This window comes from Micrasema longulum, unplaced genomic scaffold (assembly GCF_059751315.1).
Source record: "Micrasema longulum isolate JH-2025_06_02 unplaced genomic scaffold, ASM5975131v1 h1tg002625l, whole genome shotgun sequence".
Classification (NCBI taxonomy): domain Eukaryota; kingdom Metazoa; phylum Arthropoda; class Insecta; order Trichoptera; family Brachycentridae; genus Micrasema; species Micrasema longulum.
The window spans coordinates 56,092-72,825 of NW_028279760.1; the positions used below are offsets into that span (position 1 = coordinate 56,092).

Below are 16,734 nucleotides of genomic sequence, written 5' to 3' on the forward strand. Positions count from 1 at the left end.
TCAATGTCTGCACAACATATGGTGATGTTGTATATTTATTTTTGTTTTGCCCGCAGCAATTATCCGAATAGAATATCACGTCGCATATTGAATATCGCTCTTCAGAGATCTTACCTCGAACAATGCCGGCGCGGCGCATCACCGAATTCGATCACTTTACCGGTATCAATGTGTTCACGCGCGTAAGTCAAAAAGAGAGCGACGGTTATTTATCTCAGTCATTTTTGTCGTATTGAGTTGACTGTTGAAGTGATTGTATTCTCCTGATAAGGTTAATTAAGTTTATGATAAAAACTCGAAATATGTAAATTTTGAGTTATTTCGTTTTTTGAATAAAGGTGCGATATGAGCATATTTAATACAATACGACCATGACGAAATAGAATACGAATTATACATAATCCAGAAAACCGAATAGCACAATAATGTAAAATTTTAAAAATAGCATTAGGTATATACTTAAATTAAAAATATAAATTATTATAATTATATTATTATTCCATGCCCGCTCCCTAGTTGGGGCATACGGTGTCCACAAAGATCCTCCAAGCATCTCTGTCGGCTGTGCATCCTCCCAAGTCAGGTTCGCGTTCCGTAGTTCCGACATGAACTACCGATGAACAGTCAGCAGTGGACGTCCAGGACGTCGAGAACCTGATGCCTTGTAAAGTAGGCAAGCGTGGTTAAGGCTCTCGGGAGGTATCCGCAGCACATGGCCAAGCCAACCGCATCGCCTCCGCTTGATGACAGTTGTCACCGGAGTCTGCTGCGTCCATTCTCTTTTTACTTCATTCCTTACAAAGTCAAACCACCGCACACCAAATTATAGTAAATAAGAAACATACAAAATAATAGAAGCGTTAGGTACATTAAAATTAATAGAAAATAAGACAATTGTTATAATAATTCATATATGATGAATAAAGTAAAAATCAAAGTAATCAAGAAAATAAAGAAATTACAGTTAATAGGTACGATGCATAGCAATAAAACGAAACAAAAGTTTATAAAGAAGGAAAAACAATTTTCTAAACAATAAATTATTAAATTTCGTGAATTAGTTAATTAGCATAGAATATTCATTTGAAGAGTATTTTTACGCAAAAAAATTTCACATTTCCTGAATTGGCACATGAAACGTAAGACAGATTAGCTTTTCTTCATGTAACAAAAAAAAAGATACGACGCGGCTGGTGTACTAATGCAGTGCCCTATGCACTATCAGGTGTGGAATGGGAATAATAATGATGATTATTGATAATTTAAAATTATACACAGTAAGTTTATTAATAGTATCATACGATGTATAATACTAAAGTGGACTAGTAACTAAAACAGAAGACTAATCAATTATCCGAAGATTAAATCGTGTCGGCGTTTAGTGTTTTTGCAACGAGCGGGAATCAACAAAGACTCTTTTTTATTCATACTTAACATAACCATAACCATAACTATTTCTAATAACATGTAGCAATGAACCTACTAGAAGCCTGTCAGTCATCATCATTTACTCATCACAAGCTGTTTTTTTTATATTTTTTTATTATATATTCAAATCAATGTACAAAAGTAAACAAAATCTAGATCGCGCCAATCTTATAATAAATAAAAGATTATCGGCGCGTTTCTAATACATTTTTTTAAAAATAGTAAATTATCACAAAATATCAAATAATCACAAAAACAGATAAAAAATTTAAAAAACCACTGTTAATATTAAATAACACAAATATATTTGGACTGGATAAACACAACTTTATACCTTGAAGTTTTGATTCTTGATGAGGAAATCTTCCAGCCGTTTGCTTCTTTTTGTGCCAGTTGTACATGGGGTTCTTCGTTGGTTCATCAAACGCAGCGTATCTCGAGCATCTGTTACACGAAGGTGTGCTGATCAGTCTTACGCGTCTGGTGCTAGTCCAGATACAGTAAATATTGCAGTATAATCCTTTAAATCCTTTCAAACGAATATTTTACCTTGACCTGCAAGGAAATGAGCCCTAGACCTCAAGCATGGTGGGCAAAACTTCAACCGTTACTTATTTACCTGAGAGTATTAGTTATCAAGTCTAAAACACTGATCTAGAATTCTAGTTCTTAGACACATAGAACTGTATTCTTCTGCAGCCTAATCATCATTATTGTCATTTCCTCATCTGGACTTAACAGTTCACAGGGCACTGCATTGGTATACCAACCGTAGCGTATCTTGATCATTTTTTTTACATGTAGGTAAGTTGATCAGTGTCACGCTTCAGTTTTTCCCTACAATTTTCCATGCCTATGATTTCAGGAGAATGCAGAAAGCTGACTACGAGCTCACCCAGATTCTCACGGGTCATGGTGGGTTCATGAGCTACCTGCATCGCTTCAAGCTCTCCAAAATCGACAGCTGCCCATGCGACGATGGAGCTCCTCAAGATGTCTCTCACCTGTTGATGCATTGACCCTTTTTTAGCTTTCAAAGACAACAGTCTGAGGCGCGATGCAGAAGTCTGGGTGAAGATCTTTGCAACATCCCATCGGTAATAGGTAATAAAGAACTCACACGAGAGGTATTATCGTACATTATCGAGATTTAAGTGGTTTCCTTTCCACATGAGCAAATGCTGAGAAGTTCCTGATGGGCCCACATTGGAATATCCTTCCTGATCTCAACAGTAGCTAAAATAAAGTAATTTAATAGCAGACAAATCCACTTTTTGAAATATAAACCTTGTATATTATAAGCAAGGTAAAAAATAATGCAATTCCAATATAAAAACGTAAAGTTTCACGCTTCAGGTGCCAGTCCAGGGCTTATGAAATCTTCTAGTTTAGAAACAGCTTCTGTAGAATCTCGGTGTCAGGGCGGATTAAGAATACAGTTCTGAGTGTGAAATAGAATTCTGGACTCGATGGCTTCTGAGTAGCGCATTTACCTACCACGCTTGAGGTCCCAGGTTCGATTCCCCAGAAGGGGTAGACACGAAACACTTGTTTTAAAGGTGGTTCCACACTGCAATATTTCATTGTTCGTGGACTGTCTGTCACCTGAAGCGTAAGACTGATCACCTTACATACAGAACTGTGTTCTCATTCCACCTGGATTATTCATAATTAATTATTAATAACTTTTAAATTTATTTTGTTGGAAATAATTATTTAGACAGTTATTAAATCATAAGATATATATTATAAATAAATGTAATCAAATCCAATTTAAGGTGCCTTCTCGTAATTGGTTACATAAATATAATATATAGTGTAAAGTAAGTAATGATACACAACATTTGTTATTACAAATATGTTACTATAACTTATATTATTATAAATTTGAAAATAAATGTATACTTGAATACAGAACACTAACGTTGGTCGCACAGTTACAAATTATATTACAACTAGTAGGTACATTGAAACCTCTTTAAATAATTTCAGAGGGTACCTAATTTATTAGACCTAGGTGAGAACAAAATCGGAATTTTTGAGCACATCTTTGTATCTTCCTACATAAGTGCTTCAAATATACAAGTCTTGATGCATTTTAATAATATTATGATGATTTTAATGCACAACTTGTCTATTTGTAGCATTCATGAAATCATCATAATATTATTATAGTTATAAGAAATTTTCAGATATCATCTCTTTCAACTAGACGCATAGTAGCTGATGTCACACTATATAATATTCTGAATAATGTGAATATATAATATTGTGAATATTGTGATTGTCCATGCTTGGAAAATGAAATAAATTTTAGGATTCCATTTAAGACCATCAGACTTAGATGTACTTTCCACTCAAAATAATTTCAAACAAATTATGCTCAGTTCTCTCCGTTAGTTCGATTTCACCTAAATGCCAATAAATGTAACCATCTCTTTGATATATTTATTACTTCGCCTGCTTCATTAAATAAAAAATTATGCCAATTAGGTACAATGTAATAAGTTACCAGTAAATAAATGTTTAAGTAAGTCACTCCCTTGCGACTAAATTATTTTATTGACGAAATAACCTTTCTATATTATTTTTTCGCGCCTCCACTCGTTTGCGAGTGATTTTGGCTCTTAGAAACAAGAATAAGAAATTTAAAGAATATACGCTTCAGTGAACGACAAAAAAAAACCATACCCACGAAAAAATATTATATAATGTGAGGTAGTTCAAATAAGTATGAAAGAGTTATGTGACAAAAAAATATTATTACCGTCTAAATTAAACGTAAACATAACATGAAATTTTGGGCCAAAAGTAAAGAAGGACATTCAATAAGACTTATTATTTAAATTTGGCAAATAATATTAAACAAATTCAAATATTTTTATTATTTGTCCTGTCAGAAGTAAATAAGTATCCAAATCATTCTGGGCGAGTAAAAAAATTACGTTAAGAGGGAACGTATTATATTCTTCACAAATATTTTGAAGGGATTCGTTTCTGTCGTGGAGGGGACAGTCAAAGAACAGATGATCTAAACCTTCCTATATTTGTTTATATAAATATCTGTATGTACTTTTAATTTCGTTATTTTTCTTTGTTCTTTCAGATATTAAATTATACTTTGTTGTTACAAAAAAACACTATTTTAAAAACACAACAACAAATGCTTATTAGCAAATTACGAACTTTTGAATTATTTCTATTATATCTTCGTAAACATGTTTTTATCAACTTAACTATTTAACCTTTGTATAACTGCTACCTATTTTTGTTTATAAACTTATTATATGAGAAAATTTATATTTTAAAAGCCCTATGCGTGTTTAATGTATCAAAATAAAAAAATAAATTAAATGCATCACGACTTGTGCCCACTTGTAGCACCCGTGGAGGAAGATAAAAAAATGATCTTTGTGGTAACTCAAAAATGCTGATTTTGAAGTTACCTAGTTTATGTAGTTGTGTTTCTACAAAAAATTTATCTGATGTAAATAATAAACGTGTATTTTTTATTGATGATTTATTATCTGATCCGTAGTGATCCGTACTCCATCAGACTAACGACGTTGAATCTTGTTTATCGTAGAGCTAAAAAAATTATAAACACTTACCTTTTTTATTTTACAAATGCTTCGCCGCTTGATAAAAAGAAACACAAAAACGTTTACAAATGAAACGGGGTGGCAGGTGATTATAAAACGTCTCAATATTTCTAATTTTTGTGGACAAGAAATGAATTTTACCCTCAGTTTATCAAGAACCAGGTTGTGGTTCCGTGTTTGTCGCAGACTAATGGATCGATTCGAGCTTCGAAACTGGATTCGCATTTTTCAATTGAGATTTTCTCAATTATCATTAATTCATTTCATTATTACCATTCCTAATGGTGCATTGGGCACTGCATCGATACATCAACTTGATCATTACGCAACGTATCTTGATTTTACGCTTCAGGCGAATCCAGGGACTAGGAAATATTGCTATGAACAACCACCCATAAATACATTTAATAATTTAATATGAACCTGAATCGAGACCCAAGGTATGGCAGGCATTTTAACTGCTAAAGATTTAAAGCTAATTGCACTTATGTGATGTAGAAACTAATCAAACTAAAACACCGGAAGTTTTATATAATATTTTTCTCTGTGTGGTTTCTCTAAGCAAGATAAAGTTTTTATCTCGGTCTTAATAAAACCATTTCCTACAAATATACTATATTTTTATTTTAAGATCCACAATTTATTTATTTAAATCTGCATTTGCTTACAAGTTCACGAACTTATCATGGATTTTAGGCTGTGCCCGTATTAAGCGATAATAATTAACAAGAAGAAAAAATACCTTGTAAAATAAATTAATAAAATTAAAACAACAAAATAATTTTGAAAAACAAAGTATAAATATAAAGAATAAGAATAAAACAAGGAAGAGCAATAATAAAAAAAACATTTAAAATAAATAATAAAATATAATACTTTTAAAATATAAATGTAAATTTAGTAGCAAACGTAATCAAATTCCATATTAGAATTGTGGGGTTCATAGTCCATAATCGATGACACACAAATACTATAACGCTTCACCTGAAATAGTGTGATGACCGAAGAAAGCAATGTCATCATTTTCTATAGAATCCAATATCATATTTAATGCAACTCTATCAGTATTGCACTGGAAATCGGGAGCATCGTTCTGCAACATTCACATCGTCCCTACTTATTATTCGCCATGTAATAAATACGCATTAGGCAGCAACCTCGCGTCTTCTCTGTCAATCTCTAACTGAGGTAGGAACTCCTACCCTCAACAACCTTATCCTAGAGAATCATTGAAATCAATAGAAAATAATAAAAAAAACATTATTGAAATGATAATTGAGATTTGGTTTATAAAGCAAAATCTTAAAGTAATTAACGTAATAAATAAATAAGGTGCCCAAATAAAAGTAAAGATTAATTTAAATAAAGAGAAAACATCAAAATATCAAAGTACGTAATAAGCAAATAAAACTATGGAAGGAAAGCAGATTAGTAAATTTTCACCAGTCTCGAACTAGAAAAAAAATTACAACCTCGTTTTTGTAGATGAGTAGGTGCCAATTTCAAACATTTTTCTTAAATACATTGGTACTTGTGGAGTTCTTTGTAGCTCCGAGAGGTGATTAAAAAATTTAGGAGCCAGGAAGGTAAAGTTTCTTTGAACTTGCTTTAGGTGAGTGGTCGGTTGTCCGGCTTGTAGCTTCTAGTAATTTATCCGCAGATCACGTCTGTAAATCTTTCTGATCTACAGATTTCAAGAATTTCACAAGTGCCTCTAACAAATAGCTGCCACACATCTAGAACTTAACAATTTTCAAAAAGTTCTTTTGATGGGTTCTGCTTGCTCACCACATACCGCAAACCGCTTCTGAGGACATAAGTCTACTTGGTGGTGCCCACATACGTGGAAAATTGCTCGTTGCCGAACAAGAAAAGCTGCCTGAAGGAGCTCTCTGTAATTTGGTAGCCTTAGCATATTTTTGCTGAAAGAAGGTAATCCAGAAGTAAATAATTATTTTTTAAGGAAATATTTGCGTTCTTATTATTTACCAAAATATTTTGATTCTGGGGGCATTTTCAACGAGTTGTAAATAACTCACCATTAGAAAATGGGAATGAAGTTGGGGTAGAGTGGGGTTCGAACCTCGGACGTCTGATCCATAAACCACTAGCCAGGGGACCACAACCCGATCCAATGCATGGGAATATGCACTTCATTGGATTGAGAAAAGGAGGATTAAATTGATAAGACGTGATTTATTTGCCAAAACTATTACAAAACTTTTTAACAGCCTTGAAATTCTTTTGGGAATCCACCAGATTTACATATCCTACAGGACCTATAACAAGGCCACGAATAGTAGCGAGAAGCTCCATTCGTTAATTATAGAGAGGGAAAAAGGAACAAAACCACACGATGTGTTCAGAAGATTGATTAGGATATCCGCAGCAGCACGGGGAATCAACAATATCACAAACAATCTCATTAAATTTACCATGCCCTGATAAAAACTGCTTAGTCCAGTGATCAGGGATAACCCAAGAAGATTTCAAGCGCTGACGGATTGAAGAAAAAAAAAGAAAAGTAACCCTCCTTGAAGGGAAAGATTCCCATCGCCAAGTATCAAGAAGAGCATTAAGCAAAAGATTTTCCAATTTTTTTATTCGCAGCAGAAATAAAAACATGTACATTTTAGTATTTAAAATTATAAAGAGGCATACATTTTTGAGACATGTAAAAAGAACCTGTTGACATAAAAATTATATCTCTTGTTTAATTTGTAATATTATAGTAATATTTTATGTATGCAGATACAAGTCATTATAACCTAAATCGTTAAAACGTATGGTCCAATTTTTTAACAACCTAAACGTTTTATTATTTGAAAACAATGTAGTTATTTTGTTTTTCTCATAAAGTGTTCTTTTCAACGTGGACCCTGGAACAAATGATAAATCTTTGCACTTTGTTACAGTCATCCGAGATTCTGTAAGACAAAGATACATACTATTAATCTTAAGTATTCGGAACATCCTTAAATATTTTGGAGTTTTAGGGTACCTAGATGTGGCATTTGTTTCCTCTGGCCAAGCAAATAATCAATAAATATTCAAAGAATTGTAAGTGGCCGCTACTGAGTTTTTTTTATCTTCTTGAATGTTATATCCGCCAGCGGCCGCGGCCAGCAGACCAACAATCGACCGGCCTAACGGTTCACGGTAAAGAGACGTCTTAGGTCAGTCGATTACAGAAACCTAAAGACATTGGTCATTTTTACGTTGGGATTCGTGTAATCTGTGCTATTAATTTAAAACTAACAGATTGAGAGTATCATTAGTATTTTTTTCTAAAATGAAGAGTGTCGTTTGGACGTTGTGCATTTTGTTTTGCGTGATTTTTAATGGCGCGTATTCAGGGAGGTCCAGTGGAGGTGGAAGGTCACGGGGAAGCTCTCATTCTTGGTCGTGGAGTAGACCATCGTCTTCAATATCTAAACCCTCCTACTCTTCTTCCAAACCATCGCATTCGGTAGCGAGACCCTCCCCGAGTTACAGTAAACCAAAACCGTCTGCTCCAGAGCTACCCGTGCACCATGCATCGAGCAATCGCCAACCTATCGGCTGGAATACCAATATCGGAAAACCAAATCCTTTGTATCCATCAAGCAGCGGCTTGTCAGGTAATATTGTTCACCAGAAAAACGCGGGTGCCGGATTGAATTCTCATCCTCAGGGACCACCAATTTTTGGATCACCATCATACCCAGCTAGTAGTGGACTATCGGGAAGCCTTTCTCGGCAGCCATCCTCGTCTGGATCTCACGCGTATCCACCATCGTCAGGATTAAGCGGCGGTACAAACTATCCCCAAGGTCCCTCCGGATCTCACCTTTACCCCCCGAGCAGTGGACTGTCGGGGTCGGGATCTGGATATAAACCATATGTACCGAGCAACGTGCCATCATATCCCGTGAGCGGAGGACTATCTGGCGCTGGAGTCGGACACGCGGCTTTTGGCGGCTCAAATGTGAAACCTGTTAATAATGCTCCCGTATATAATGGATACAACCCTTCAGCCCATGGCGGATATATTCCACCAGTGAATCCTCCGTCGTATAGCGTTCACTCTCCCAACATCCACCACTCTAATCCACCCGCGTACAGCCATTTCCCGCCAAGCCCGCCAAGCCCGCCAGCTTACGGTGGCTTCCACCCGAGTCCGCCAGCTTACGGGGGCTTCCACCAGAGTCCTCCAGCGTACAGTGCATACAACCCGCCGCCTTATTCGAGCGGATATCACCCTGGACTCGGGGGAGGATACAATCCGACATACATATCCCATTCGAACTCAGGGTCGACTTTGACCAATTTACTGACTGGATTGTCGATTTGGAATCTGGCAAGGTCTGCATCCCATCATCACGACTATCGCGATCGAAATTACGATTCGTACGATCGTCCTGTGCACCACCACCATTACCATTCTCGTCACAATCCTACCCAAAAGACTAACAATTCATCCGTCGTTCCTGCCAATGAACTTTCGAATTGCACTCTCACCTTGTTAACTTCTAATGGAAGAGACGTAATTGGAATCCCGTGTGAAATTGCTACGTCGTTTGCACCAAATGCCAATATCAGTAACGCTTCAACGCAACCGTTAGTTGAGAATTCTAAAGGAGACACTTGCATCATTAGAGTTGTTAGGAAGGGAGTTTCGGAGGAAACAAAAATCTCGTGTGAATTTTTAAATAATTTATACGGGAATGCAACGCAGCCGCTTCCAGGGAAATTAAACTGCACATCTTCAAATCCAATGGACATTTATGACCCTATAGTTCCTCCCTGTAGAATGGTTGCAAACGAAACCGACGAAGGTTTATTCAAAGTCATCCCTCTGTCACAAATTACGCCATCACCGAATCTCGAAGTGATACCTATTACGATTTCGCCACTCACTCTCAATACAACAGTTGCGACCGTTTCTGATATGCCTTCTAATTCCTCTGAACTTTATCCTAGTTCGAGTGCTGTAACTACTTTGTCCCAAGAGAATAGTAATTATTCATCTACAAGTGCACCTGTGATTAATCCGTAAACGCATCGTTACTTATCAAATTCAATTCAATAAAGTAAAAATTATTATTACTTACAAAATCGCAAAAAGCTAATTTGATTATGTCCTATATGGTTGGATATGTTTAAATATTCAGAAAAAATATTTGTTTAACAATTTAAATATTAATAAATAATCTAACAAATTTTTCTTTTGATATTTTAGAATGAAACTATCAATTTATAGAATAAAAAGTGTTTCTTTAAGATCAATTATTTTGACATGAAAGTTAAATATGTTTCAAAGTGCTTAAAGTTAAAAAAATAATCCTCAAAAATGAATTAGGAAGAATCCCATAACCTGTATCAATATTATTTATATTTAACATAATTTAAGATAAACGTTTATTTTTATTTTCGGTTCATTCAAGAATGACATATCGTTTTTAATTATCTACGTAGGTAATGAGTTCGGGTACAAAATTTAAAATAATAAACAAGATATTATATTATAACTTATTTTTTTACACTAATGCTCGTGTAAATTGCCTAAGTGTAAATATATATTTTAGTAAATAACATAATGATTAAATAAGTTGCGCAGTTTGATAATATAATATTCTTATTTGAATTTTACAATATATTACTACTTGATTTTTTTATTCCTCTTTTCAGATAAAAACAACAATGTTAGTAGGTATGTAGATTTTATTTTATTTTTTAAAGGTGTTTTAAGGGCCAGATGCAAGAAAAAAAAATAAGTCGAAAAAGTTTTTAATTAAATTAATAATTGTTGTGTTTTCGTCAAAATGAACTAAATGGGTGCATGAAAAAAACATGTTAAAATAGCTCATTTTGATTATTTTTATAAAATCACAACAACGATTTAAGTAACTTTTGTGGTGCAACTGGCACATAATATTTATACTTTAAAATTATCATAACTAAGTATAAATATATCATAACCCAGTAATGCGGATGCATGTACTCGCGAAGCAATATGCTAACAACACGATGTCTTTAACGTGAGTCTTGTAAATTTTAAATATCCATGTAAATGTTCCATATCAAATAGAACTTAATATTCTGTTCATATTATATTTTATAACATTATGTACCTAGCTGCTTTATACCCTTTAACTGCTTTTTTTTAGCTTATTTAAAAATATTTTAAAAAATATTTTACATATATATTTTTTTTAATACCAACTAAACTTCTAAACACAGTTCTATCTTTTATTTCTTTACATTTTTTTTTTTTTTTAAATTTATGTTGTTTATATTCATCTTTTTTTTATACCAACTTTACTTCTAAACATTGTTCTATCTTTTGCTGCTTTATATTGTATTTTTAAAATTTTATGTTTTTTATATACTCATATTTTATATAACTTTTATGTATGTAAAAGCCTTATGGGCGTGAAAAATTAATAAAATAAATAAAAATAACTCTACTATTAATGTTATAAATAGGTTTTATGAATCTCAATAAATATTATTCTTCTTCGTCGTCTCGCTTAGTGCTGAGCTTCGTGGTCTCCGGGGCTGTCAGTTACATTATGCTATGCCTGTATTCCTCTCGGTCCAGAGGTCCCGAGTAGAGTTGAGAGCGGCACCGACGCGACGGCGTCGCAAATTATTAATTAATTGGTCCAGTACATATCTTTAGTCTGCGATTTGGTCAGCCCATCTTGTAAATGACCCCTCTTTTGCTTTTTTATCCTCAACTGCCTGGAAGAATGGCTAGACAGGTGCCACCGTTTTGTAGCGACAATTCACGGACAGTGTATACTTGTAACGCCGTATTAAATAGACTTGAACTCGGCATTAGGTATTCCCACGTATCTGATATATTTAGTTTAGGGTATTGTTCCTGTAGAACAAACCATTTGAACTTTTTCAAAGATGGTGAATGGTAATTATATTGATTTATTCATGCATTTCATAATATATATATTTACAGTTTTTTGTTCACTTTGCCTTGCCATGTGAAACAGTACTTATAAAACTTTCTACTGAATATGCTGTATAATTATTAGGTTATTTTTTTAAATATAAATCTTGTAAAATTTTTGGTTTAATTTTTTGTATTTTATAAATCTTGGTAAGGGATTCATGTTTTAAAAAAATATATATATATATTAAGCCAAATATGTTAATATTATAAATATTTGTAAAAGGCAGATTTGCCGTTTATGTTTATAAAATAAAATAAAATAAAAATAACTGTCCCTGTTAGGCCCGTTTCACACTATTGTCCCTATCCATCTCGGCCCGGTAAAATAAGGATAGGTGGGTGCTAAGCTAATATCATAGAATTAAGAAAAGTCCAGAAGGAGCGTAGAATCATATTTGAATATATCGGACTGTGTTGAATATTCGTGATGCCGCCGCGCAATGTTGCACGATAGGAAAAAATATAATTGTAACACAAATGTAAGATTTAAAAAAAGCAATCTGTTAATTTCTCTAAAATTTTATTGTGCACGCGTAAATATTAATTGACACAACAGAGTAGATAAGTAAAGGGTCATATAATAAGAGTAATTGAATTAATGAACTTTAAACTTAAAATAAAAAACAAATTTTATTTTCCATAAAACGATATTTTTATATCATATTAAATAATATTTGATGTTAGATAATGTCGGTCAAATGTCCACGATAGAGTTGTTTAATCCGAGATAAAATTTTCATTAGTTCTCTCATTAGATGAGCAAAGTAGGGTAAAAAAAATACTACCCTGGCAACAATAACGAAATTTCCATTTTGTTTTTTCAACAATCTGACAAGTGGAAAAATAATTTCATTTTTAAGTAATGCATTTGTTATAAACACATTCATTAGCTAATTAAACATGAAATGTGATTGCATTTTGTTTCTTTACGATCCTAGCAGTATTTCTACACTTTTCACAAAGGACACAACACGGCATAATTGAATTGAAATCAGGAGTTGTGTACTGAGCGACGTCTACAAAGAAACTAATGGGTCAAAATGTAAACCTAATCATTTATGAGTAGTTAAGTCGCCTTCTGTTTGATGTGCGTATGCGGTTTCTGGACTATTCTTAATTCTATGGCTATTATATTGTTTTCTTTTTTCGTTTTATTTCTTTAGTTTCTGTTCGCGAGTGAGAATTTTTCTAAATGAAATCGAGTTGAGCTGTCTCATGCTGTACTGGTTCGGGTGTTTACCTGTCAATTAATAATTAAAATATTTTTAAAATAAATTATTATACATGTATTAAAAGTCAATCCACCTGCTATTTTATCGGGCCGGGCAGTTTTTTGCAGTGGTTTGAAAACGGTCATACTATCTTGGGCCCTGATTACAACGGGAAGTTTAAATCCATTTTTCCGTACGGAAATGTGTATTTATTTTTTCGAATAGTGTTCAATTAAAAGTTTTTCGACGAATAAACTTATTTTTTTATACTACCTTTACACATTTTCGTGCGGAAATTTTGAGTTTACTTCGAGAGACAGTTGAAGATAACTCTGTTAACATCTCACTGTAACTGGGGCCCAGTTTTAGATACCCTACAATAAGCAGATAAAAAATGTATCGCTTAGTAGATATTTATAATTGACGTAAAAGTGTATTTTTAGAAGCCCTAAAATAAATATTATAAAAGTAATGCATATTTTGTTTTATTATTAATCAATTTGACTCATGAATCAGAGGTCCAAGGTTCAAACACCGCTCTGCCCATTGAGTTTCAGTAACTCCTGGGAATGTAATAATTACATACAGGTGGTCGGAGCGCCGGAGAAGTGATGTCCAAAGGTAAAAATGTAGGTGCCTCATATTGGGGGGTATCCGAATTACCCCCATGTGTGTTTCGCGATTTTGCATAGTTTTCGAATTATGATTTTTTAATGGGTTTTTGAAATTTTTTTAACCTGATCAGTTGTTATTATTTTTTTTAATTTCTGCAAGGTTTTATCAGGACTTTTTTTTGTAACTCATTATTTTTAAATTAATCATAAAATAATCAGCTTCGTTACATCAATGGAAGCTACATAAGTTTTGACCAAAAATTAAGAATTTAAGTTCGAGCGAGTCAGACATAAACTTTAGTTTTTAAGTAACTTTAAAAACTGCGCTAGACCCTAAGCTTTGCTATGTACGAGTATCTAATTTTTTTTCACTTGTTTTGTATTTTGTTTCGTTAAAATTGTTTTTTATTATTATTTTATACTTTGTTAAAGGCGTAAGCCGTCTAAATAAATAAGCCATGTAAATGCCTAGACTACCAAATTTCTTTCTCAAACATGTTTTTCTTCTCTGTTGCAATAAATTGTAATCTAGATAACTTCTAGGGGTGGAATCCAGATGGATCTTCAAGCATTTGGACACACTAAAAATATTGTTGGTTAAACAAACTAATATAAGAAGTAGGTACCTATGAAAATTGAATAGTGTTTTAAGCCATTGCCTGGTAGGTGAAATAATTCAGCCAGGAAATACTATGAATCTCATCCACATAAACAAAGGTTTCCGTTCTGACATATATTTCGTAAAAGTTAACAGACTGAAGAATTTAAATAATATGGATGTTAAAACATAGGCAGAGTGGTGAATGTTACCGGTGTATATAGTAATTATTTATGAACCAGCCAATGACAGATCCATAAGCTCCGAAAATGCCGAGGCTTCCCTTCTGAGAAATGTTTTCCCCCTCTGTTGCAATAAATGTCAATAGCTACCTACAACTCGTCGAAAGTTACCCCCGAAATTGAACTATTTGGGTAAATTTACAAGGACGCAAAAACATTGTCTTATTTTTTCTAGGCAGCAATTCTTGTTTTGAGCCCTCTTTTGCACCTACATAATTAGTGCCGATAAGTAATAGGATCATAGCATTATTTACTTCCGTTCGCACCTTGAGAGTAGTTTTGCACATGCAAATGCTGTAGTTTAGAGAAATGGGAGTTTGAAAGTTTCACTTTGCTTGAAAAACTGGCTAGGTTAACGTTTTATTACTTCTCTTTTACACTTTCAAGCATGTGACAAATATGATTGTTTTGCATTTAAACCTCAAAAATTAAAAATTTACACTTATACCTACATATAATTTTGAAGAAAAACAATCCAGATTGTACTCTGAAAGTACGCTCGTTGTAATATGATTGTGATGTACCTAGATCTCTAAATAAGCCATATAAATTAATGTGCTTACTTATTTCTTGTAATCAATTATTTATTTACAATAATAAATTTAAAATACAAAAGCCTAAATACAAACAAACCATTACGCCGTTTCCCCGAAAGGTTTTTTTAAATTTTTTATTTTTATTTATTTTTGAAACCAACATATTCACAGTTATAAACAATACATAAATAATAACAACAAATAACAAGACCAATGATGGGTTTCATATAGAAACAAAAATATAAAAAAACAAAGCTGGGAAAATAGGGAAGGAAGAGAAGAAGAAGAAATAGTAAGCAAATATAAAACAATGAAAAATGAAACAAAAATGTATCTAAATGTACACATACAACATACATACATACATATACATACACACACATCCATATATATACATATATATATACAAGCATACATACATACACATACATACATACATACATACACATACATACATACATACACATACATACATATACACACATGAACATATACGCATACACATATATACGCGTATATATATATATATATGTATATTTATAATTAATAATAAAATAATGAACACTAATGAGTAAAACGATAAAAAAATAGTAACTAAAAATTTTGCTCTTATGACGTCTCTACCGCAATTTTGATATATTTTTTTAAACATAATTTTTTTTAGGGCAAAGAAAATAGAATGCCACACAACTCTCCCAATTTTTATCTACATACAGATACACACCTCGTTAACTTTTCATTTGTGCATTTTTATTTACACAGATATCGTCCATCTTCAAGTTTTTCTTAAACTTCATCGTGTCTTTTTCGGCCATATTTGCTTTTTAAATCCATCAGTAAAATGTAACTACGCGTCGTAATGAGGAAGTTCAGTGGATTAAAAAAAATTCTTTCGACTGTCAAACTAAGCCAAAATATTTATAAAAATATTTTTACGTATGTACCGTATTTTAATTAAGTATGTAAGTTTTGCAATTTTAAAATGACTCCGCCCGTGACGTCACGAGTCATCGTCGCCAGTGAGTTGTTCTGGCATTCAAAATTAAAACCCCGAGCTGTCAAAATACAATACTTAACAAAACGGCTATCCAGAAACCGGAAACCTATCACAACACAACACACAATAACGCTATACATACCTACTTGATTGGTTATTGTTCACAAAAACTTGTGATGTTTCAAAGTCGTACATTTTTACCAACCCTTTTCTTGGCAATGTATCATATAGGATACATAATATTATGGTCTCATTTTTTTTCATGAACACGAGTAGAACGGCTTTAAAATATTTTTCATTCTTAGCTGCATTATCACAATTCATAATAAACTTTAGTTAAAACATAAAAACATTTTTCTAATTGGGATTCTGAAGCCTTTTCAACCATCTATTGTGTAAAAAAAAATTCGTTCAGCCAAGATAATGTTTAGAACCTTTAACTTATATAAATATATTTTTTCATACATTTACAAAAATTTTATCTGCGAGTTAGAAATTATTTTTTATGACCAATTCCCGTAGCACAGTACTTCCTCGTTGTTTTTAAACATTTT

At 33.0% G+C, this 16,734-nt stretch overlaps 1 protein-coding gene across 1 annotated transcript; it reads left to right on the forward strand.

The window, feature by feature from the left end:
* The first annotated feature begins 8,186 nt into the window (after positions 1-8,186).
* Positions 8,187-13,665, forward strand: LOC148271845 (uncharacterized). Its single transcript, XM_088240857.1, has one exon. It carries the CDS (start codon positions 8,323-8,325, stop codon positions 10,066-10,068), a length of 1,746 nt encoding a protein of 581 aa, XP_088096983.1. The 5' UTR covers positions 8,187-8,322; the 3' UTR covers positions 10,069-13,665.
* Positions 13,666-16,734: the final 3,069 nt, after the last annotated feature.

Coding starts and splice junctions, on each gene's coding strand:
- LOC148271845 (XM_088240857.1), top strand. CDS start 8,323: ATGAAGAGTGTCGTTTGGACGTTGTGCATTTTGTTTTGCGTGATTTTT.